Here is a 25,574-nt window from a genome sequence, read left to right as displayed (position 1 = left end):
TCAGGAAGCCCATTGATTTTCTTTGTTTCAGGCTACTTTTCTTTTGTTGATGCAGCTCTCCCTGGACACTCAGCAGTGCACAGTTGATATGCATCTCTCCCTGGACACTCAGCAGTGCATAGTTGATATGCATCTCTCCCTGGACACTCTCAGCAGTGCATAGTTTATATGCATCTCTCCCTGGACACTCTCAGCAGTGCATAGTTTATATGCATCTCTCCCTGGACACTCTCAGCAGTGCATAGTTTATATGCATCTCTCCCTGGACACTCTCAGCAGTGCATAGTTTATATGCATCTCTCCCTGGACACTTTCAGCAGTGCATAGTTTATATGCATCTCTCCCTGGACACTTTCAGCAGTGCATATTTGATATGCATCTCTCCCTGGACACTCAGCAGTGCATAGTTTATATGCATATTTTCCTGGACACTCAGGTAATAAAAACAAATAGACCTGACCTATTTTCATCTCTGTTAATGCAAAATAATTATTCTCACATCTAGATTTTAGCAAGAAATTGAATAACAGTTACAAGTTAATAGTTTCTCACTAAATTCACCATTAGATTATCATTCTGTTGTCTGTCTCTCAGGCATGTAAAGAATATACAAACTGGCTGTTGTTGAAGCCAAATTGTTTGAATTTCTCTTTGTATATGCACTATGTGCTCTCTATGTTGAGCTGAGAGTATTATGGACTTTTATGGAATAGACAAAAGTCACCGCACAATGAACACGCCACTCCAACATGTAGAAACATCGTTAAAACTGTCTAAACAGAGGTTAGGAGTTATTGCTATGCCACGAAACATGCGTAGCTCAAAGGTTATAAAATAGTTTAAAAGTTACAGTTAAGAGTTGAGTGCGGAACTTTATACTCCACTTGTTTAGTTAATGATTTGTCTTCTCCCTCACGCTTTTCCTCTCTCTCTCTGTCCGTCTTACTGGCCTCAGGCTGGTTTATGCTCATCTTCTGACTGCTTTCTGTCTGGGATAATTGGACACCTAAGCGGCCGTGCACATACAACGTGTGTATTTGAGAAGCTAGCGCCTTTCTGCAATTCATTCTCTATGGTAAGGACGCGCTCGGAGCGCTCCTCTTTCAAGGATCGCACCTGGCGTTTAAAGCTTGTGGCATACTCTTCGCGCCCAGCCAAGCGCATAGGGCGCACGGCGATTATGACGTCATCGCACGGGGCGTGTCGGGGGGCGAGGCCTGAGCGCAGCGCGGCGCGTCCATGGAGATTTTTCTATGAGCGTTGGGTTTTGCTGCCTGTGCCTGTGAGATCTCCGTGGTAGGCTATCAGCGGATATCTGCTGTGATTGAGTCCTCACCGTCGTAAAGTTGCCTTTGAAGCATGGCGTTCGATTATAACGAACTAGTTGTGTGGCTTAGCCTTCCCAAATGTTGAGGGTGGTTTTTTATAATTTAATACGTATAGAATTGGGAACGTTACATTCAATTTCATTCAGACTGCCTGGAGCCTGGAGCTGCGCAATGAGTATGTTCTGTTTTGGCCCGCGCAGAGTGCGCGCGCCCTCCTCGGAGCCCCGCCTCCAGCGCGTGCGCGAAGAGTATGCCAGAAGCTTAAGCGCTCTTGCCGGCTAATGTTTTTTGGAGGAGCGCTCTGGGGGCGTCTCAAGCTGAAAAAAGTTGAACATTTGGAGGAAAAGCGCGCTGCTCGTCAATGTCACTCCTCCTACCTCTTCTCCTGCCAGGGGGATCTTCAACCTCTGCTTCTGCCAGAATTGCCAATAATCTGGCTTTCATGTTTACAGTGCGAACAAACAACATCAAACAGATGAAACCAGCCGGCTACCGTCTGTGTGGTTGTTGCGTCCTGAACAGTACTGCGCGCGACGGCAGGGAAGAACAAAACAAAACACACACAAAAACGCTCCGTGCGCTGTGTTTTGTGCGCATTGGAAGCGATCTCGACATGATTTCCAAAGCGTTCTTATGTGAAATACACACGTGTCAGCTTTTTCTCCCATTGCAGTCCTTAGTCCCTTGCAGTCCTCTCTCTCTCTCTTCTCTCTCTCTCGCACACACACACACACACACACACACACACACACACACACACACACACACACACACACACACACACACACACACACACACACACACACACACACACACACACACACACACACGTGTTGCCTAGGCCTCACAAGCTCCCATGCTTCTTAATTATTCTGGTAAGCATGAGGAGACTTGTGAGGGCCTAGGCAACACGTGTTGTGTGTGTGTGTGTGCCAGTGCTGTGCTACTGTGACTGTGCTGCTCGTGTGTGATAGTGCTGTGATGCTGTGTGGTTAATGGCCTGGGTGTACAGAGTTGTCTGGAAAATGACTGCTTTCACAAGTCATAGCCCAGACAAGATCCATTCATAATGGGCCTGTGGCAGAAGTTAGCAGATGTAACTCTCTCTCAAAACTTGAGTTTTCAGCTTTAAAAATGGTTTGTATAAGTTGGTTTCCCTCCTTTTCTGCCAAAAACTACTTAAACGTAGTCAATTAAGAAAAATTCTAAATGCCCTCCCGAAGAATATCATTCACACTAACAGGCTATTGTGCCACCACTGACACAACAAAAGTGTTTTTTCTTATCTATACTAAGATATTTACGGCTGTTCTCCTCCTTGGCAGCAGGTCTGAGGTGAAGAACAAGAAGTACCTGGAGTACAGGAGGCTGCTGATGCTGCTGGCCAAAGTGCCCCAGACAGGTCAGTCTGTTTCCAGCCTGGCTGAGGCAGAGGCCTATTGTTTCAGAGGACTCTATTCTTTTGTTTCTAATTGGGTAGAAGAGGTCCTGAAGGGACTCCACTGGCATTCATCTTATTTAACGGGGTGGTTGGTTGCCCAATCCTCTATTGTCTGTGTTGTTTTATAATTGGTCAGTTTTTGTGTGATTGTTGTGCAAGTGCCAGCCCAACAACAGACATGGATCACTTTGATCGTTGCCAGTTGTTACTGTATGCCACAACGATGGTTCTCTAACTGTGTATGCTGCCCAGAGGGGGGTTTCCTGTGAAAAAGTAAAAGTTCAAAGTTAGGCAGAAAGTCATTTTCAACTTTCGTCCTTGGTGGCATATTCCTATATGCCAGAATGGCCTTGATACAGACCCAGATGCTTTATAAATAATATACACTTGTTTTCATTTGGAGAGGCAGCATCTATCTGTCAGTCAGGTGGACGGCGGCTTTGCTGTTATGTAACTCTCGCTCTGTCTCCATCTGTGCACTTACCCACTGCTTGGCACTGGCAGCTGGGTCCCATAAATTGATTACCGTTAATTGTGTCCCTCCTCTGGATAATCAGCTTATAGGGCTGAGACCAGACAGGTGTACCTTGTGTGTGTGTTGTGTGTGTGTGTGCGTGTGTGTGTGTGTGTGTGTGTGTGTGTGTGTGTGTGTGTGTGTGTGTGTCTGTGTGTCTGTGTGTCTCTGTGTGTGTGTGTGTGTGTCTGTGTGTGTGTGTGTGTGTGTGTGTGTGTGTCTGTGTGTGTGTGTGTGTGTGTGTGTGTGTGTGTGTCTGTGTGCATGTGAGAGTTTGTGCACCACAAATATCCTTGTATGAGTTATTGAGGTTTATTAAATGCTTCTTATTTTTAGCCAGTATGAAATGATGCCAGTTGGGCTGCACCGTTTTATTCATCTAATTGTTGGCAAGAGACAAAGAGTTATTTTCATTTCCAATCATTTTTGGGATTTCATTGTGTTACCGTGTTTCCCGGGAAACTCTTTGCTCATCTCTCTAGCATGGCACTTTTAACTGTTATAATAATTGAATGCACTGTTCCTCTCTGCCCCAGCACTCTGCAGCTGCTCCTGTTGCATTGAGCTGTCAGGGAGGCTAGGAGCGCAGGAGGCAAGCGGTGACACAGAACACTAGATAGGGCATCATCCAGGTGTGGAAAGAGTACTAAAATATCCTATTCAAGTAGAAGTACTGCCACTGATTTTATTTTTAATATACTTATTAGAAGGAAAAAGTAAGTTATTGGGTTAGGTCCAAAAACAAACTCTCTTCCTCGTGAGGATGGTGACTCAGTCCATGCATTGGATTCAGGAGACATCAGAGCAAACTACCAAGGATCCAAAGCACTTCTACTCTAAAAGCTTCCAAAATGCCAGGCAGGCAGCTGTCTTACGCGACAGTCCATGTTATCCCTACAAGAGTGGAAGATCTTGTCCAGTCTGGAAGAGTTTGTTTCTGGTGAGTTATTCAACTTCTCAGGTGCCTTCTGCCACTCTCCCTGATTCTACCTTCTAGTCATTCTCAGGTCAAGCTAGGCAGTGTGAGTATTCAAGTTGGTCACAGGCTGTAGAGCAAGCTAATGGACCGTGTAGCTGGTTTAAAAGAGAAGCAACGTTACCGGAGTAGTTGCTGCTTTCTACGGCAACATTTATTACCTCCACCAGGGAGGTTTCCTCTGCATCTGTGTTTCTCCGTCTGTTTGCGTTAGCAGAATATCTCAAAAAGTCGGTCACGGATTGGCACAAACTTGGCATGAAGGTTAGTTATGGGCCAAGGAAGTATTAATGAATGAATGCCTGTCTCAAATGTATCATTAAGTCCTGTTAATGTCACAAGCTGCAGTACAGGTGATTGACTTACTCAAGCTACAGCTTGACCTAAACTTTCCTTCCATCTCTTCCCTGCTTCTCTCTTCTCCAGGTGATTTTGATCTGCAGCAGGTGAAGGACTCCACTTATTTCTTCAGCTGAGAGGATCCTAAAAGGCGAGCCGACGGAGGGAGATGAGTGGAATTGACAAGAGAGCAGTGGGGAGGCTACAGGACCTGGTGGGGTCTCACCTGGCCTTGCCTCCCTCACACATCACCTGCCCCCGCCCGCCTGCTGGTCCACAGGCCGGCCTGGAGCTGCTGGGGTCGTTCACTCGCAATGACTGATGCCTGCCTGATGAACTGGCCAGTGAGCTGCTGTGAGGGAGGGAGGGAGGGAGGCATTCTCATCCAAGGGAAAGATGAGAGAAGCACAGACGGACGGGAATGTCAAGATTTGAAAGTATCTTCCATTGAATATAGTGGCTGCCATACTGACTACATTGTTACTGGGGGGGGGGGGGGGGGGGGTCAAGAGGAAGATGGAGACTTGTTTATAAGCCATACTCTGCACTCAATCATGTGAATTGTGTCAATCTCCTCGTCCTTCAACTCGTCTGCTGCTCAAAAGCGTAATGTTCTACCTACAGTGTAAGTAAGCGTGTGTGTGTCTGTGTGTGCGTGTGCATGTGCGTGTGTGTGTGCGCGCGTGTGCTCTTTCACACTGTGAGGACCCTGCTCTCCACAGGGCGCTGATCTGGCGCAGCTAACACCCCGGTAATCATCGATCCCACTGCTCACTGAATGGGAGGATGACTGCACACTGACAGAATGTACAATCAGACATGTCAACTTTGACAGGAGTCACCGAGGAAGATTCAAGAGATGGAAAGATGTGGGCGTGGCCTGTGATTGAGAGATGGGATGAAGAGCAGATGACTCTCTGGAGGGAGGGGGTCAAGGACATGATGGGGCTCTTTGATAGTATTGTGATGGCGATGTACTTTGATCCTCGCCTCCTTTTGGGGTGACTAAGCACTTGATAATTGCTCTAAAATAAACGTGTTTCTTAAAATGTCTCCATGTTCATTTGATGATTCACCAGAGATAACAGGTATTCTTGCTGGGTTTAAATAAAACAAATGGGACTGCCTGTTATTTAGTTATATTCGGAATATTTCAATTCTATTGTGTGTCGTGAGATTAAGATAAAGGCCTCCTTTTGTGATTCGAAAGGGTTTGCAGGCTTCACCAATCAACTAATGTTATTTTTCCGGTCCAGTGCCTGCATCGACAAGTAAAAATAGCAGAACTGCTATCTGATCAGTGCTGGAAACGTTACAGCAGTTTCAGACAAAAGGTGTTATCTGATCGGCGCTGGAAACGTTACAGCAGTTTCAGACAAAAGGTGCTGTTGATGTTCAAAGGCAAATGTAGGTTGAGCCAACAGCTGGCTGTGAGTAAGAATGGACTAAAATAGAAATTATATTTACACACTTAACATATTTTGTTATTGCTCAAACCGAATGTTTTATGGTCACGATTCAGTAGGTCTCGGGTTGGCTTGGTTCCAGCCTTAAAACTCATATAAGGATTTTTCAAAATGTCTGTGGAGAAAATGAATGGGGAATTTACTTCTGGGGTCACGAAAAGTCACATGATCTGAGCTCTATAATCTGATTTTACTGTGGCTATTAAAGTTAATTTGAATCTGAATCAGTGAGTGTGGTCATCAGCGATGATTGTGATGTCCCAGTGATGTCACTTGAGCAGTTGTGATGTCTTTGTGACAACAGTGACATCATCAGTGATTTATGACATCAGTGATGATGTCACTGTTAAATGTGACATCATCAGATGATGTCATAGACATTATGACATCATCAGTGATGTCATGAATCCTTCGCTGCAGAGGCTATAAGTAGGATGGGTAGGATTGCGGATGCAGGGAAACAGTGGATAAAACACCAAAAAGAAGTGGTTGAATAGAGAGCATCCGCCATCGTTTTGAACTACAACATCAAACATGGGACGCAGAAAGTCAAAGAGAATGCAATTCCCGGAGAAGAAAACACTGATGGGTAAACTGGACACTGAGTTCAGCTGCCCGTTCTGTAACCACGACAAGTCCTGTGAGGTCAAAATGGAACTAACTCGGTACACGGGAATGATATCCTGCACGTTTTGCTTGGAGGAATTCCAGACTCCTATAACGTATCTGTCTGAGCCAGTGGATGTTTACAGCGCTTGGATCGATGCCTGTGAAGCGGCCAATTAGTAGTCATGTTTTCCTGTGACACATCTAACCTCACTCCACTGATCGCTCACAAGACTTGGATCCCATCTTGCTAGCACAATAACAAAAACTGTCAGGATCTGTATGGTTTTACAGCCAAGCAATCTGATTGGCCAAGATGTGTTCCTACTGTGGTGATAATATCAATAAAACACGGTTAGCTGTGTATTTCATTGGAATTTTCTCCTGTTTTTTATTCTTATGTATACTGTATATACCTCAACGAGAAAACCTTTCACACCTTGGTATTGTCATTGTTAACTGCTATGTAAAACTCATAATACCCTGCAGTGGATTCTTTACTTTGAATTTCACTATAAATTGATTGAATGGGGAAAAAAAATCTTGTTGAGTGCTGGTTGATTCTCAATAATGATGTCACTGATGACATCACTGATGATGTCACAATGTATATGACATCATCAATGATGTCATCAGTGACATCATTATTGACCAAAATCATCTTATGACATCACTGATGATGTCACAATGTCTATGACATCATCGGTGATGTCATCAGTGACATCATTATTGGCCAAAATCATCTTAGGACACACTGATGATGTCAGACAGGCACTGATGATGTCATAGGCATTGTCACATCATCATTGACAGTGAGGTCATCAGTGATGCAAAGTTGAGGAATTGTGCGCTGCACATGCCAAATAGAGCAGGTGATTGTGCGCTGCGCATGCCAATAGGGCAGGCGAGGCCACGCAGCGGGCGAGCCAAGGGTTTCGGCCCCCATCATCATAAGCCAAGGTCTCCCTATAGCACCATTGTCTCTACTATATCTACCATTTGAATGAACAGACAAACACCCCATTTACACCTGTTTTTTAAATGTGACCTGTGTCCGGATAAGTTATCTGGATAAGGGGAAACGCATGCTAATGCAACGTGTAAATGCATCCTGATCAGGATGTGATCAGAACTTCCTGAACACATCAGGAGGTAGTCTGGCTCACATTGTGTTCAGATCTTTAGCACCCTTATTTACACCGCATTTAAAAACCAGGTGTAAATGGGGTGAAACTAAGCCAAGGTCTCCCTATAGCAGCATTGTCTCTCCTCGTCCCTCAAGGACATAGCTCTCGGCTGTAAGGTGCTCTCAGGGTCTCAGACACTTAACACATATCATCTTTCACAACCTAGCCACCGATACATGGCTGCAAGAAAACTACTGCCCCGCACGACCTGACCCAACACTGAGGAATGGTCATGCCTGAACAGACAGATAGATAGATGGATGGATGTGAGGGATAAGTGGCTCGATCCAGACAGAGGGTGGTTTGGGTAGCAATTGGCCTTAAAGTGCCTTCTGTTATGACACTGTTGTAATGGCAGAACATCTAGCAGTGTGTGGGGGTATGTGTGTGTGTGTGTGTGTGTGTGTGTGTGTGTGTGTGTGTGTGTGTGTGTGTGTGTGTGTGCGCGTGTGTGTGTGTGTGTGTGTGTGTGTGTGTCTGGAGGGTTAGGTCAGGGTACGCACACACACAGTCACGTCTGCTTGTGTTTAGATGACGTGTGTGTCGGTGGGGGTAAACTCAGGTTGACTTTGGCTCAGGCAGTAAACAGGATATTGAAGATGTCCTTACAGCAAATTGCTGTTGCTGTGTAGCTAGATGGGCCTCTGTCTCCGCTTCTCTGGGGTGATTCCAAGGATGTCTGCCGTTAGAGCGGAGCTCTGTGCCGGGCTGACCCGCCCTAATGGAACACGGCTTGTGCCAGGAAATAGTCAGATGGCTTCCATTATGGCCCATCTCCAGAGATTTACACCTCTTTCTGATGAGGATTTTACAGCAGCTTGTATTTGGGAAATAAAGTACAAAAGTGATGGAAGGTGGGGGTGCGGCAGAGAAGAGAATTTTGACATTTATCTGAATGAAACAAAAGTCCAAAGCTCACTCTTCTTTAAAATGTAAAAAAACATTTACAATTACAAACATGTTCTGTTGGAGCACTCTCTGTTTTTCTTCTTTGTTCTATTTACATTGATCTCTGTCTATGTGATATCTTTTTTTCTACTTTTTTCCCTCTCTGACCCACATCTTCCGTTTGTATGCTTGCCAGATGGGCATGCCACTACTACATGTGCTGATGTTGCTAAGAGATCGGAGGGTTTTCCTTTTTTCCTCGTCTGAAATGCCTGTGATAGTAAAATGATTTTCATGGGGTGAAGCGAACCAGTGGGAAGTAAAACACACATCTGCAACCATCGCCTTTCCGTTATGTTTAAAATAAAATCGTATCTGTTTGCACAGTGTAAAAAATACTGTATAACTACTGGTTTTGCCGGGGCACTCACATCCTCAACAAATCACATCCTCAACAATATTATTTGTTGAGGATGTAACATTACTGTACGTGGATGTTCATAGTATCCTAACTTAAGGTTTGTTTCCTTTTTTCTTTATTATTATTATTTTTTATCACAAGCATGTAAGTTGTGCTATGCTTGTATTTCAAGCCAAGGTGATTGGATTTTACAGACTAGATTTTTGGCAACAATATAGATCCTGTTTTAAACTGCTATCCTACTAGCCTACAGACAAAGACACTTAATGAACATTAGCTTTTGAAATTAATCTTTCCATAATATTTGGGACCCATTTCAAACCTCCTCTGACACTTTGATTCCCAAAACAGACTTTCAACCACAGCAGCAGTTTACTGCATCCTAACTGAAAGCACCCATGGTATTCCCTTCCCGTCTGGAGCGCTGAGCTCCAGCAAACATCTGACAGTGGTAGACACAGGATGACTTGCAGCATCCTGCATAGACACAGGATGACTTGCAGCATCCTGTTACACTCACTGGCTTGATTAGGCAGCTGTGAGCTTTAACTCACTCCTGCAGATATTCTTCAGTGCTCTATGGCCTCCTGTATCCCCCAGCTATAACGTTAGTTTAGAGACCACACATTTCACTCCCATCTTTCATCATCTGTCTCTCTCTCTCTCTCTCTCTCTCTCTCTCTCTCTCTCTCTCTCTCTCTCTCTCTCTCTCTCTCTCTCCCTCTCTCTCTCTCTCTCTCTCTCGATGGTAGAGCATTATGGTCATCCTTACTGCCTCTCCACTGTATTGGAAGAGCTGCTTTATTATTTTTGCTACTTCTTTGTTATGAATTTCCTTTGCTTGAATTTTGAAAATTATTTTTTTGCGAATGGTGAAATGGGGCAGCTCCAAAGACATAGAAGTCAGGCAGATTGGAGACTCTAAATTGGCAATAGGTATGAGTGTGATTGTCCGTCTATTTGACAACCTGTCCTGGGTGGTTCCCTGGCTTCCCTGAATGCATGCCAGTTTAGGCTCCAGCCACCCATAAGCCTGAATAAGCAGGTAAAGACAACGCATGCATGCATGAAGGAATGAATGAAATGTTCTGTCCAAAATCTTAAATTTGTATAATTACAGCTTTGCAGATATTAGTATTGGATATAGCCTCCATGGCAACTACAACACTGCAGATGGCCTTGACTTATCACTGACACCGCACCTGCAGATGGAACCGTATCACATGCTATCCAACCTAGTGCAGACAGTAGTGTGGGGCTTTTAGCAAGCCCGTTATTCTATAGAACCAGCAGAAAGTGCACACAGTATAGAAGTGTCGGTCGCTATCTGCCCGGCGGGCCACTGCTGTTAGCCGGGCCCCTCACTCTCACTGAGAGCACTTAGATTTCCTTGCCAGGCTCCTGGGCTCCCCCGACCTATCTGCTGCCACTCAGCAGCTCCAGCAGGGAGGCAGAGAGTCCAGACAGTCCCAGAGGGAGCGAGCGGGGCCCATGTTCCCGGGCAGCAGGGGAGTGGTGCTGAAATAGCTCGAATGTAACTAGGAGTTATTGATTAAACTGAACCAAACCATTAAAGATGCAGGAGCTGCATGCCTATTTTTCTGACTTGATTAATAGTAATAAACTCAACCCACGGTTTCTGTTTAGTACTATCGACCAGCTTATAAATCCCTCCCTTCCTACCATTCCCGCCTCATCTTCTAATGACTGAAAACTTTTTATCCTTTTTTGTTAATTGGCAAGATCGATGGTCTGAGGTCCAATTCCCCCCTGACTGTTTTAACCGTGCCGCCACACTCAGCCACCCTATTCTTCTGTTTGAATTTGGTCCTATTTTCCTGCACTTCCCTTTAAACATGTGGCTATACAGTCATCCAGTCCCTGTGATACAGTCCCTTTAAACATGTGGCTATACAGTCATCCAGTCCCTGTGATACAGTCCCTTTAAACATTTGGCTATACAGTCATCCAGTCCCTGTGATACAGTCACTTTAAACATGTAGCTATACAGTCATCCAGTCCCTGTGATACAGTCCCTTTAAACATTTGGCTATACAGTCATCCAGTCCCTGTGATAGAGTCCCTTTAAACATGTGGCTATACAGTCATCCAGTCCCTGTGATACAGTCCCTTTAAACATGTAGCTACAGTATACAGTCATCCAGTCCCTGTGACAGTCCCTTTAAACATGTATACAGTCATCCAGTCCCTGTGATACAGTCCCCTCTAAATTTCTCAAATCCGTCCTCTGTCTCAGGTCTAGCCTGCTCTCTATGATCAATTACTCCATGGGTCTGTACCTGACTATTTAAAAAATTGCACTGTTCCATTCAGCCACTCCTTAGAAAAGTATAGACCAATCTGGCAAATTTTCTTTTTAAATGCAAAAGCATAGAAAAAGTTGTTGCAATGCCTGACAAAGATCCCTGATCTTCACATTTTCTTTTCTTCACATCTTCACTGTTTTTGGATGTGCAGCATACCTAACAGCTGAAGTGCTTAAAAAGACCTTGAAGTAAATAAATACATACATACAACGTTTGTAGTGTTAAGAAGTCAAAACAGACAAGAAGACCGACGATGATTTAAATGGACGTGAAAAATAGAAAAATATGCTGGAAAACAATTGAAAGTCATGTCTGTATGAACCCTTGCTTACATGTCTGACAATACGATATCTGCATTTCATGATCATTTTGGAAGAGAGCACCACCACCGATGCCTTCCCTCTGCTCTTGTGTGCTAGATGTTTTATGAATTTTCTATAGGAGGTTTTCTACATTTGTGCAGGTATTCTATGCTACTGCAGTGAAATAGCCGGTAGAATTATCCTCGGCAGAAGGTACCAAGGATATTCAGAGGCTCTTTCAAGCCACTGTATTCAACCTTTGGATGAGAGGCTTACAAAGCTGTGCCTGGGTTTTGCCAGAAGTCTTTTCAAATCCCCCTTTAGAGGCCAGCTACCCCCAGCTGTGCAGGCACCACTCTGGCCGGCAGAGTACAAACGCAAACCAACTGGCAATCCCATGATGCAGTATCAAGAGAGTTCAGAGGTGGCTTCTGTCCTGCCTCACACACACTCCTGAACAGAAATGGATTTTTAAAGTTGTTTTCATGAAGATTATTTTATTGCTTTTACTCTTTTTAATGTCACAGCACAGTCATTTAGTGACAGCCATATTTTGTAAACCTGTGATGTTGCCAACGATAAACTACTTTGCTACATATTTGCCTTATTAGTAATTATTTCTAATTGCATTTTGTGGTGAAAAATTTGAAAAATATCCCTTGGCGTAATAACATCACAATCAATTATGTTCTTTAGTGAAAAGCCATGCCTCAGTTCCTGCTGCTCTTTCAATAGCCAAATTGTTCATCAAACATTCTTTAATTGAACATCACAACCTTTCATTCAATATAGAAATAAAACATCCACCATATTAAGTGTGACACATTTGATTTATGGATCGATTATCAGTATCTGGGATTCTTTTTCTTTATATCTTTATTGGTGAGCAGTCATTGATGTGGTGTTTTTGCCCTCCACTGCACAGTGATCCCTTTACACCAGCACTTCCAAACAAACAAGCTGCTTTCTAGTGTGACTGAAATGACTACACTGCAGAATTTAAGCCAGTAAGAATGCCCATGTCTGCAGAGATGGTAATGTCAACACCGTAGGCTATACATAATTTACATCAAACATTCATAAAATGTTCAGTAAAATGATGTGCTAACTGTTTTGTTATATCATTGACCATCTACAGTCGATAGCTGTAAGCAAATACTCAACCGAAAACATTATATTGACAACTCCTTAGTCTCAAGTAACAAGATGCAACTAAATGTAAATGCAGGCACTGGCCCAACATGATAATACAGTGGCCTAATTCAAATGTAGACTGTCCCTAATAAACAACAGCAAAACAGTGGCTTACCCAGCTCTTCTTCTGTTGATTCCAAACGGCTAGCCTATTGCTGCTCGGAAAATGTAACAAGCACAGATCATGTGTGTTCAATTAGCACTGCAACACGATTCAATTGCCTAATTCTAATGTTACTTACCACAAGATAATAATGTTACCTACAATTTAGGTTTGTAGGGCACTAGAATTTCGTTGTGAACACATTGTGGAATGTTAAGTTTCCCTTTTGTTTTCACACGGGGAGACTGTGGATTGCGCACAATGCTGCCGGTCTGTTGTCTGTAAATTCTCCAAATGACAGACATGACGTGATGACACCCGGGTCAGAGATTGATTTAGATCATTTCACAGACCATTATTTTATTCTGTGCCTCTGTATGGGAAACACTGCATCTCAACCTCAAACTCAAACTCGCCCTCTAGAGGCCATCTGACAAAGTGCATCATCTCAAGATGGATGACTGACTGACTGACTGACTGACTGACTGACCGACCTGAATTTGCCTTGATGCCCTCGGCTGTGAAAACATATCACTTTCTGTGTGCCAGGATTTGTTTTTATTATTATTTTTTATGAACTGGGTACATCACTATTGTGTTATTTCAATTAGAGAGTTGCAAAACAGACATTTTTGTAAGTGACAATAAAATTACTTGTCACAGATTATTGTTTTAAGTTATTAGCTAAATAGCTTAGGTTACGAATCAGCTGTATTTTGAAATATTGACAATTGAACATAAGCAACCTAATGTTTTGAAATGAAACCATAAATGCTGATACTTGGTGTAATCTTATCAATACAATATCCCGCACTCTCTCTCTCTCTCTCTCTCTCTCTCTCTCTTGATAGTCAGGTCAATAACTGTGACTATTGCTATTGCTGTTCAGTCAAAGGCAGATGACATAAATCAATGAGGCTGTTAAGAATCAATAACATAGATTCAGAGGGCATGGTAACTTGGACCTGGCTTGACACATTTATAATAGCATTGTGACAACCAGGAGGAGAAGTCATTCACCATCACAAAGCTTTATTGCATTAAAAACCATTGTTTCTACTGTATAAAGGACACCTATAATTATTACTGCAGCTCATAACCTATTTGTGGTTTTGCAACATGCTGCTAACCCAAAATGAATGACCCGAACATGAGTTAATCTGTTATAAAGGAGTGGAAACATTCTGTATTCAAATACAATTAATTTTTATTCCTTTTTACATGTATTGCAATTAGATTTTTACAGCCACACACACAGATGATATAGTAGTATGTGGAGACTACAGTATATGCTAGGCACTAGGTATGTACATGTTGTGTGAAAGATGAGTTTAATGGCTCAAAAGAAAATCAGGCCCCTGATATACAAACAAATTTCTGCACTTTTACTGTCAGCCTTCATAGACAGCGACTGGCTGAGATGGCCTGCAGAGACACTTTGCCTCCAGGGAATCCATGCTTACTGCTAAACAGCTTAGTGCTCAAACTCTATTAGCAGTGTTTGTCAGGTCAGTAGTTTATTGGTTGTGACAGCAGATGCTCCTGCCTTTGTGTTCAAACGCTGTATTGTCAATTAATTTTAATTTGTTGCACTGCATGCATACTCTTAACTGGTCCTGCATCAGAAAACAAAAACAGGAAACGATTAATTCAACAACAAAAAGCAGGGGATTAAAGGGAATAAACAAAAAACATCAAATGCTGACTGATTGCTGTATTATCTCATGTAAAATAGGGAAACGTGGAGAATAGACTAAAATACTGTAGTACACAAAAATGGCAGTATAATATTAATATATATTTCAATGCAGCCCAGTTGCCAGAATAAAAATGAATGTCTGCATACAGTACGTTTCTGGAATCCACCGAAATGTAATGAACATTTCTGAACCAAAATACATTGCATATCACATATAGATACATGAATAATTAACATCATATACGTCATAATGACAGTCTGAGGTTTAAGTAGGTCAAAGTTGACGGACCTATAGCGTTCCCGACTTGCAACTTTCTCAACATGAGAGAGGTGGTTCCTATCCCGACCCAACCATATAACCAACCCAACCTTCTTTGGCTTGTGACCCCACTTTGATGTCACAAACATTTAGGGACCCCAGATATTCAAATTCCAACATCGGTAATACAGTATCATCAGTGACATGTAACAGTATGCTGACTTTTATTTAGAATTCTGACTTTAATCTGAGAATTCAGACTTTAATCTTCGAATTCAGACTTTTTTCCTCAAAATTCTGACAGTAAACTCAGAATTCGGACTTTAATCTCAGAATTCAGACTTTTTTTCCTCAGAATAAATGGCCATTATCCTCTTTGGTACTTTTAAATTGTGTGTAGTGTATACAAAATAAAATTATAATAATTATAATAATTTTTCAGGCGACCCAATTTTAATTCCAGGCGACTCCACTCAGGGTCGTGAGCCCAAGGATGGGAACCACTGGCCTAACCCCAACCAAGTTGCTTTTGTTGCCTAAACCCAACCGTTGTTTTACTTGCCTAACTCTAACCAAGTTGCTTTTGTTACCTAAACCCAACCAAGGTGTTTTACTTAACCAGTGATTTGAGCGTGGCTCCCATGAGATAGCCGTCGCGGTAGCCGGGGCTCCTGCAACTCGCTACTCGGCTGAGTCATTGATCACGGGCCAGGTTGCCGTTGGTAACCAGGAAGTAGCTCCTCCGATGCAGGGGGAAGGGAGGTGATTATGTGCCGCGCCAAACCAGGAAGAGCCGCTGTCTGTGCTGGAGGACTGAAATGTTCATATTTTACATTTCCGTGGATTCCAGAAACGTATAAAACACAGACATTTTATACTGGCAATTGGGTTGTAGACTGAGAAAGGAATGATGAGCTCATTAGCATAACTGTGCCTGTGTGACAATACTGTCACAGCACACTCAACTCAAATGAACAGCCCTTGTTGGTAAACATTTGACACGCTCAACATGTCGCCATCGATGAACCGCCAAGAAATATCTGATGATTTATTTGAGATTAACTACTCTGGAAACAATATTGGAGAAGCTGTGAAAATAATTTTTAAATTGCCATTATTAAAGTCTTCAGTAACGCCTGGGACCGCTGACAGTTTTACTAGCAACAATAACCCGACAGGAAAGAGAAGATAGTAAAGCCTTTACAAAAAGCATTTAGAAAATGCACCATTTGACAAACACAGATGTTGCTGCTGCTGCGTGCGTGCGTGCGTGCGTGTGTGTGTGTGATATCACAGACGCTATCCTTCCCAAAGCCTAAAGGGTGTATTGAAAAGATGAACAGCTGAATTGTTGAAACATTTACACAACACATAGTGTTGTAAAGTGTTGTAAAAAGTGGGGAAAGTGCATTTTTGTCTTGGCGAATTGGCGAATTGGACACCAGAGGTAACGGCGTGGGGGTGGGGGGATTTCCGGAAGATCTGTAAATGGACTGAGGCGTCAAAAACTAAAAAAACTAAAATAACTGCAGACCTTCTCACAGCAACTACGGAGCCCCTAAGGGACACAGGCAAAAGGTGCGCACCAGAGACTATCCCGCAGGCACGAGAAACTGTCTTATGCCCGGATAATTTATTGTGCGCACCAAATAGTTTTCCATGCCCACCAGAAACTTGATTTTTTTTTGGCACATGTCCCCTTAAGGGCTCCGTACAAAACTAGTATTCAGTCAATCTAAGAATATTGCACCAATGTCCAAACTTGAGGGGGTACAGCAGAACCATCTCTTCTCTCACTTATTCAACTGGTTATTGCTTTTTGAAGCCTACTTACTCGTTATAATTTCAGTCAGCCTACAGTGTGTTGAAAAGAGATACTATTTATAAATAAGTCTCAAGCAGCGTGCCAGGAGAATTGGAGACACGCCTCAGTTTCAGGGTTTTAAGTTGGACTATTTGGATGCTACTGAATAAAGAGGCAGCTTTGTGATTTGTCTGTATTTACTGAAGGCTCCGTGTGCCATGTGGCATTTCATTCATCTCTAAACATCTGAAGCATTTGCATACAGCATTCCAGGCCTTGGGAGTGAATTCATTTTTCAAAGTCTTTATTAAAAATGTTGGCATTGCTTTGGGCATCATCAGGCTGGGGCTAATAATATCTGCTTGTGATGTGACAAGTATGAGATCAGCTCTTGACCCTCTTTTGAAATCCATCCCCTGTCTTCTTTTCTGTCTCCTTTCTCCTGCTGCTCTCTACTGTGTGCGTTCCAACGAAGCAGAACTGTCGAAGAAACTCATTTCATATAGCTACATGCATTTCCAGTCCCACTCCCCTGCCTTCATGACAGGCACCACAATGTTACACTGTGTTTGAGCACTGTATAATCTTCACCAGCCCGGGTCTGAATTACTTCAGAGTTTCCAAATAGGTTTGCAAACCGGGCATAAAACAAAAACACAGGAGACCTCAATAACACAGTGGAAAAAAATACTGCAAAACCTTCAACTCCGTCCCATTCACAACTCTCAAGGTGGATATATCACTGAAACTAAAATGAAACTAACTAAATAGCAATGCAGAATGATGTTAGGAGAGGAACTCCTTATTTGCACAGTATAATGAAATCCAATAGAGAGAGAATAATAACTGTCCCAAACAGACTCGAGGGAATCCAATCTGCACTCTCATTACCCAGTAATGGTTTAGGTGTTAGTGAGATGGGGTGAATAGGATGCCAGGTCACAGGAGAGAAGAGATTCCACAAAGAAAAAAAAAAAAAAACAGCCTCCAAAATATCTGCAGCATCCTTGGCTGTTGATCAAAACCAGAATGCTTACAGTGGATGTGAGCATTGCAGAAATATTATCTGCACCGTGAATCAACTTCGATATAAGTGCCTAAATTGTATTGCTGAGATTTCAGGATGAAAAAAGAATGGATTTACATTTTGATTACATGATTTGGATGGTCTTCCATTTTGACTCATATAAAATTCCTCCTAATTAATTGGCAGTGAAATCAAATTGATACAAATACAAATTGATATGATCCTATACGCTACTGTACAAATGAATTATTTCACAAAGTGTAGGATATCAGTCAATAAAAGTAAAAACACTGGATTTATCTGATTCTGCAAACTGCTAATTTCAGTCCTAACTTACATTTCCCAAAGCTTTCATGACTGACAACATGCAGTTTTGGATTTGATTAAGTTAATAAACCCATCAATAAAGTTAGATTCAGAAATCACATCAAATCTTAGATACTATTAAATGCTATTAGCATTATGTAGTCAGGTATATTTCTTGTCAGATCATGTTTATTCATGGCTCTTAAACAAATGTAGGAAGGGATGAGTTGACTTGGCTGGAACAAAACAATTTGCCCCATAGCCGCAGTATCAAGGATAATCTATGTCTGTGATCTGAAGATACTAAGGGCTTACAGCGTTTTTATCTGCAAAGACTATCAGAGGAAGGGAACGCTTGCAAATGAGGCCAGCTAGATCCTGAAAATGCCAGTTTATTAAATTATAAATATACTCATTCATATCAGTAGTGGTGGTGGTGTTGGGGGGGGGGTATGGCTTGAAATGTTGGGATGAAGGTAGTCAAAGCAGAGTGCTGTTGTCCCTTATAGATTATTATTTATCTCATTGGATATTTTCCAAATTTGTGTACAGACAACAGTGGTCTGGAAGTATTTTATTAAGGGATAGTTCGGAAACAAAGAGAAAAAAACACACCATTTCCCTTGTAGACTTTTTATGCATTGATTTGAAGATAGGCAAGCAGTCTGAAACAATAGGCCAAGAAACAGAATTACTATTATTACGGTGTAAAGAGATCATCTTATTTTTCCGCCAGACTATTGACAAAAAGTGGTAGATATTATATGTCAGTAAAGTGCCGACTTGACACTGTCATCTGAAGCAAGTCCCTGATTTTCTTTCAGTCCCATCCTACAGCAGTTTTGCAGTGTTTGGACTAATAAGCAGGTGAATGAGAAAGAAGTGAAACAGATATGCATTATGCTGTTGACTATGCTGACAGTGACATACAGCAAATAAGGAGGACGCAGAGGTGGGCAGATGCTACTTTACCTCTACTGTTCTGTGAGTAGAAACATCCCAGTGCTCAGATTGACGAGTCATCATACAGACTTTCTCATGTCAGTTAGTCAGAGCAGAGTCTCTCAGACCGATTGTCCCTGCTACCACGCACACAGCATTCATACATTCGGCTAGTCAGACTGGAGTGGGTAGAGGGAAGTCTACTATAGGTGCTCTAGGAGGGAAGAGAGAATTCCCGCCTCATGTCCCTGCAGTCAAACAGACCCACCCTCTTCACTGACTCCAGAAGAGAATCATTAAGATCACAAGTTTGAGGGTAGCCTGGATCTGACTTTGATGTGGTCTGTGTCAGGAAGGCTTCCTATGGAGTCCTTCTTGGGTCGTCCCGAGTCCGCCAGTCCTGTCCCCCCCACAGCCAGCCCCGCACCTGCCCCGAACCCCTGCACAGAACTGGGTAGGACGGCTGGAGGGAAAGCCCCCACAGACATCTGGTGGGGCAACACCACCCTGTGTGGTATAGCGCCCCGGAGGCCTGTGGGGCCCGACGGGGTCTGAGGAGGTCCGATGGAAGTGGAGGAGACTCGGGTGGACTGGGGCGGGCTGGGGGCTACCGGATGCGCACCGTCGTGGGGCAGCGACGGTTGAGAGGCAGACAGTGCTCTGGCGTCCTGGCTCAGACTTCCTATTTGCAAAGAATGGGTGCTTATGTGCGAGGTGGGTCGGTGTGCAGGGCTGGCTACGTGCTGCTGGACTAGAGAGAGCTGGGAGCCGGAGGAGGGCCCCCCCAGGGATCCATACTGGAATGATCGTCCTCCAACTGCCAACGGGCTCTGGGCCGGGGGGCTGGACAGGACCGGAGCAAAGGCACCAGAAGCGTGGAGTTGGGGCTGCATGGACTGCTGGGACTGCAGCGGAGAGCCGGGGACGGGGCTGGATACACTTGGCCTCACCTGGAATCTCCTCACCATCCTGGGCGACTGCAGGGTCCCCGTGCCCACCAGGTTGGCCGTCATGGGAGGACAAAAGCTCATGGCTACGGCCTGCTGGAGGGTGGCGATGGCTGAACTCTGGCCCTGGGAAGAGCCTGGAGGAGCGAAGATGCCCCCATGCAGAGAAGGCGTCAAGGACATGGCCCGCGGTCGGGGTACGTCCACCTGTTGAACCATCTCCCGATCGTATTTAACTATCTCCTGGATCATCTCATTCTCCCGGTTGTTGAAAACACCCGAGTTGAGATCGTGCTGAACTTTGTGCATCAGGAGTGAGTTCTTCTTGCCTGCAGATGACATGGAGAAAGAAAGTGAGTGGTCGGTTCCCCTACATTCCCCTAGTTCATTCCCACTCAATTATTCAACCCAGGAAAAAATACAGACCCAACTAGATGGATAAAAAGATGGCCAAGATGGCGCCGTCCTATGGCGACACGGTGTTGCTCTGTGCTTGTGTTTGTATTGTTTTGTTGTGTCTAGTAGACAACTCTTTCTGCCTGCTAAAGTATGAGAGGCATGAACTTCTACTAATCCGACATAACCAGCCTGATTCTTGATTGCATGTTCCTCTACTTTTTATAGCAACAGATGTGTAGTTGTATTGTCTGTCTTTCATAGTTTGTCACTGTGATTGTTTTGTCTGTTTTTTTTTTTTTTTTTTTTATACTTTTTATTGTCATCTTGTATTTATATACGTTACATCTTGCTCATATTATTTTGTAATGATGGCAATTTTTTTTTTCTTTTTTTGTAAATATAATAAAGACAAAGAAATGCTTATAAACATACATACATAACATACATTCCATACATAACATGGGTGTATGCTTCACCCTGTGATGCTCCACGTAACCTACAGATACAAGTACAAATGCAAAGTGCCTGTAGACATAAAAAAGAAAAAAGAAAGAAAAGAAAAGAAAAAAGAAGACAAAAATAAATAAAATAAAAATAAAGATACAAATACAAGTAAAATAAAATAAAATACAAAAAAATAAATAGTGCTCCCCTATGTGACTGTCGACATTGGTATATGAAACATCAATTCACACATTTCAGGTCATTATTGGTATTTTGTCTAGTTACACTGAGAGAGATTACTTAACCGCCTGGTAGTAATTTGACCAGTTAGACCATCTATCTTCAAATAGTATCAGATTCCCCCGAATCTTATAAGTTAGATACTCCATCTGGTAAATTTGTTGAACCGTTTCTCTCCATTTGTTTACGGAAGGGCTTATTTTTTGAAGCCAATTTCTTGTTATTTGCTTCAGAGCTGTTATACGCAGTATCCTCACTAGGTATTTGTCATTTTTATTTTTTATTTCTTCCACCGTTCTGCCCAACAACACAGAGTTTACATTCAGATGGATGGCAGTCCTTAAGATGGTGTTAATTTCCTTCTGTATATTGTTCCAAAACGGTTGTAATACTGGGCAAAACCAAAAGATGTGGCCAAAGTTGGCATAAGGTTCACCACACTCCCTCCAGCAGTTTGGCAAAGTGTTACCATTATATTTAGCTTGTTGTACTGGTGTTATAAAGTACCGTGATTGTATTTTCCATGCATACTCTCTCCAATAAGGAGAGGCTGTCGTCGTGTGTACATTCCGGGTTCATTTCCTTCCAAATGACCTCCGATATGTTTGTATTAAGTTCTTCTTCCCATTTTAGTTTTGCCTTTGTGTCTTGTTGCTTATGGCTATTTTCTAAAATAGCATAAACTGCTGAGATTTGGTGTGGTATTCTGACCTTGCCATAATTATTTACCAAAAATTTAACCAGTGGATGAAGCGTATTTCTAGTCTTCCCTCTTATTTTACTTTTCTGAATGTAACTTCTTATTTGTAAATATCGGAAGAGGTGGGAGTGTGGTAAATCATAAAGTTGCTTTAAGGATTCAAATGACATGATTCCATTCTCATTTAAACATTGTCCAACTATAGTCAGTCCTTTCTGTGCCCATATATTAAAAGTTATACCGTGAGTATTGGGAGTGAAATCGGGGTCCTCCTGTATCTCTCTCAGTGCAATAAGATCATCCTTTATTTCAAAATTTCTCTTAATTCGACTCCAAGTCTCCAAAGTATTTCTGATCATTGAACTGTCTGTTACTTTTGTCTTTCGTGGGTTCTCTGTACAAAAAAGTATGTTTTTTATTGAAACATGACACATATGCTTCTCAATCAACCTCCACCTTGCTTCAGAATTGTCGTTTAACCAAGTGCGTGTTGACTGCATTTGAGCTGCATAGTAGTAGTGTTTTAGATTGGGAAGAGCAAGTCCTCCCTTCTCTTTAGCCATTTTAAGTGTCTTCATTTTAACTCTCGGTTTTTTATCATCCCACACAAATTTACTTAACATTCTATCCCATGTTTTAAAGACATTTGCACTTATACACACAGGTAATGTCTGAAATAAAAACAGAAACCTGGGGAGTACATTCATTCTGATTGCATCTATTTTTCCACCCAACGATAGAATAGCAGTTCTCCACCGGTTTAGGTCTTGTCTAATTTGTACTTCAAGACAGTTGTAATTCGATTCATAAATTAACTTAATATTCTTTGGTATAACAATACCCAAATATTTCACTTTGTCCTTGTCCCATTGCCATAGATATTTTTCTTTCAGTTCTCTGCTGACAGGGGCTCCTACAACCATTGCTTCACATTTCTGCATGTTTAACTTATAGCCAGAGGCTAGACCATAATCATTAATAGTTTGCATGAGTGCTGGTAGTGATTTCTCTAAGTTTGTGAGATACAGGACCACATCGTCTGCGTATAACGCCAATTTGTGCTGGTCCTCTGCTATTTTCACCCCTTCGATTTCATCAAACATCCTGATGTATTCTGCCAGAGGTTCGATACAAATTGCAAAAATTAAAGAAGACAATGGATCCCCTTGTTTTGTCCCCCGTTTTAGCTCAAAGCTGTCTGAGAGGGTTCCATTTGTTCTGACCTGTGCTCTTGATGTTTTATACATTGCTTGAAGCCATTTGATAAAAGTGTCATGGAAGCCAAACTTAATACATGTTTCTAAAATAAATGTCCATGACACCCTATCGAAGGCTTTCTCAGCGTCTAAGGTAAGAATCAGTGTTTGAATATTCTTTTTCTGTGAGTAATCTATTATATTCAAAGTCCGTCTAACATTATCACAAAGATATCTATCTGGGATAAAGCCTGTTTGGTCTGGGTTTATAATATGCGGAATAATCTTTGACAGTCTATTTGCTATGATGCTACTTAATAGTTTTTGGTCTACATTCAAAAGAGTTATTGGTCTATATGATCCACAGTCCGTAGGGTCCTTATTATCTTTGTGTATAACTGTAATTATGGAGTTACACCATGTATTTGGCCACTGACCGTGGTCCAACGCCCAGTTAAAAGTTTTTTCTAAAATTGGCAGTAATTCTATGACAAATTCCCTATAAAATTCCCCTGTGTACCCGTCGCTCCCTGGGCATTTACCCTTTTTTAACTTATTTATAACTATTTTAATCTCATCCATTGTAATTGGTAGCGTCAGGTCATTATTTTGTCTTTCAGTTAACTGCGGCAATTCTATCCCAGATAGATATTCCCTGATTCTATTTCGAGGGAGCAGATTGTCATCAGGACTATACAGTTGTTTGTAGTATTTTGCAAACTCTTGAGCTATTTCTTGTTTGCCTTTAACAATTGTATTCCTGGTTTGATCTTTGATAAAAGCAATGTTTGATTTTATCTGTTGTTTTTTTAATTTATAAGCCAAGATTTTCATTGCTTTTGCTCCGCTATCAAAGTATTGTTGTTTAGTAAATATCAATGATTTCTCTACCTTATCTGTTAGTAATCGGTCATATTCTTTCCTTAGTTCATTCAGAGAGCACAAGTCAGAACTATTTCCTTTAGCCTTATGTTTCAATTCCAAAATCTTTATTGATTGTTCTATTTCCTTTACTCTTTTTTCCCTCTGTTTCTTCTTGTATGATGCAAATGAAATAATTTCCCCTCTCAATACTACTTTTGCTCCCTCCCACAATATTACAGGGGAGACTTCTTCTGTATCGTTAATTTCTAAGTAATTTTTTATAATTGATCTTATTTTAATCTTAAAGTCTACCATTTGTATCAGGGAGTTATTTAGCCTCCACACTGTCCGGCCCCTTTTCAAGTCAAGATTCAGTTTCATAGTTGTCAAAGCGTGGTCTGAAAGTGTAATTAAATTTATGTTGCATTCTATTACACTTGACAGGTGGTTCTTAAACAGAAAAAAATAATCTAATCTTGAGTATTTACCATATACTTTTGAGAAGAAAGTGTAATCTCTTTCTTTCGGGTGAAGAGTCCTCCACACGTCTATCAACCCTAATTCCTTGACTGCTCCTCTCATTATTTTAGCAGCTTGGTCTGAGCTATGCTGTCTACCACTTTGTGTATCCATACTTGGGTCCATAATTAAATTTAGATCACCTGCAGTGATTGTCATTCCTCTACTTTCTAAAACTATTATTTCTACAACCTTTTTGATTAAGTCCGGGCCTTCTTCAGGGGGATTGTAAACATTCATAAATGAAACCATTACCTCATCAATCTTTCCGACTATCATTACATATCTTCCTTCCTTATCTGCAATCAACTTGTCCAAAGTAAAAGCTATTTGGGGCATTATTAAAATAGCAACACCCCTTCTTGAAGACTTATATGATGAATGATAAACCTGAGCGTTTGTAAATTTCTTTAGTTTTTCATGTTCTATTTTCACTAAGTGTGTTTCCTGTAGGAAGATTATTTCTCCTGCTTCCTTTTTTAGTTGTTGTAACAGCTTCTTACGCTTAATTGGGTTGTTGATACCGTTCACATTATATGAGATTATCTTTAAAGTTTTCATTTATTGGAGGGGGTTAACATATAAGGTAATTTACCATTCAATTTATAGTCCATGTTATATAAGGGGTCTTTAATGACTCCATTTTCCAAATATCTGACCTTATGATTGACAGCAACGTGAGTAAGTGGATAACATACAAGCAACATACCAAAACAAAATAAGCAAAAGAACAAGAACAAAAAAGAAAACAAAAAAATCAGTGACTTCCTTGTTTTGTCTGTTTGAGCATATGCCAAGACAAATTCCAATAAATTTTAATTGATATGGCAATAAACGATTGAATCTTATCTTAGAACTAGACCTTTGGCCAATACTCCAGTCTGCTATGAGATGAAAATGTTGTGAGTCGGATCAGAACCCTAACGGCGGGGACATACTGTATGCGAAACGGCAGTTTCATTTCGCCGTCCTTGTTAACAGTTCAGACGGATCACACCGGCCGTGGCACATCACATCCGTCTCGTATCCTGCAGCGAGAGTTTTGAGAGTTTATTTTTGACGCGAGCCGCAAGCAACCAGGCATGAAGTTGTGACTGGCGCGGAGCAAAGCAGAGCGAGGCGCGGAGCAAAACAAA

General features: G+C 42.0%; 2 protein-coding genes and 1 pseudogene across 3 annotated transcripts in view; 2 read left to right on the top strand and 1 right to left on the bottom strand.

The window, feature by feature from the left end:
* Positions 1-4,915, top strand: part of polrmt (polymerase (RNA) mitochondrial (DNA directed)) — a gene marked incomplete at its 5' end in the record, with an annotated part of 53,938 nt that extends 49,023 nt beyond the window's left edge. The window contains 2 exons of the mRNA XM_083647238.1: positions 2,654-2,730; positions 4,686-4,915. Of these exons, the coding sequence (XP_083503364.1) occupies positions 2,654-2,730; positions 4,686-4,735 (127 nt within the window). The 3' untranslated portion in view covers positions 4,736-4,915. The remainder of the gene's footprint in view (positions 1-2,653; positions 2,731-4,685) is intronic.
* A 1,683-nt stretch (positions 4,916-6,598) lies between these two features.
* Positions 6,599-6,850, top strand: LOC310786433 (transcription elongation factor 1 homolog pseudogene; annotated as a pseudogene). The gene has a single exon. The product of its transcript is annotated as a transcription elongation factor 1 homolog pseudogene (transcript).
* Positions 6,851-19,431: 12,581 nt separating this feature from the next.
* The window catches only part of hcn2b (hyperpolarization activated cyclic nucleotide-gated potassium channel 2b), a gene marked incomplete at both ends in the record, with an annotated part of 61,544 nt that continues 55,401 nt past the window's right edge, over positions 19,432-25,574 (bottom strand). Inside the window, one exon of the mRNA XM_083647487.1 lies at positions 19,432-20,405. Coding sequence (XP_083503613.1) covers positions 19,432-20,405 — 974 coding nt within the window. The remainder of the gene's footprint in view (positions 20,406-25,574) is intronic.

Source organism: Poromitra crassiceps (genome assembly GCF_964638095.1).
Source record: "Poromitra crassiceps genome assembly, chromosome: 12".
NCBI classification, from domain to species: Eukaryota; Metazoa; Chordata; class Actinopteri; order Beryciformes; family Melamphaidae; genus Poromitra; species Poromitra crassiceps.
The sequence above is the reverse complement of the archived record's forward strand: the minus strand, read 5'-3'. Positions and strand labels throughout refer to the sequence as shown.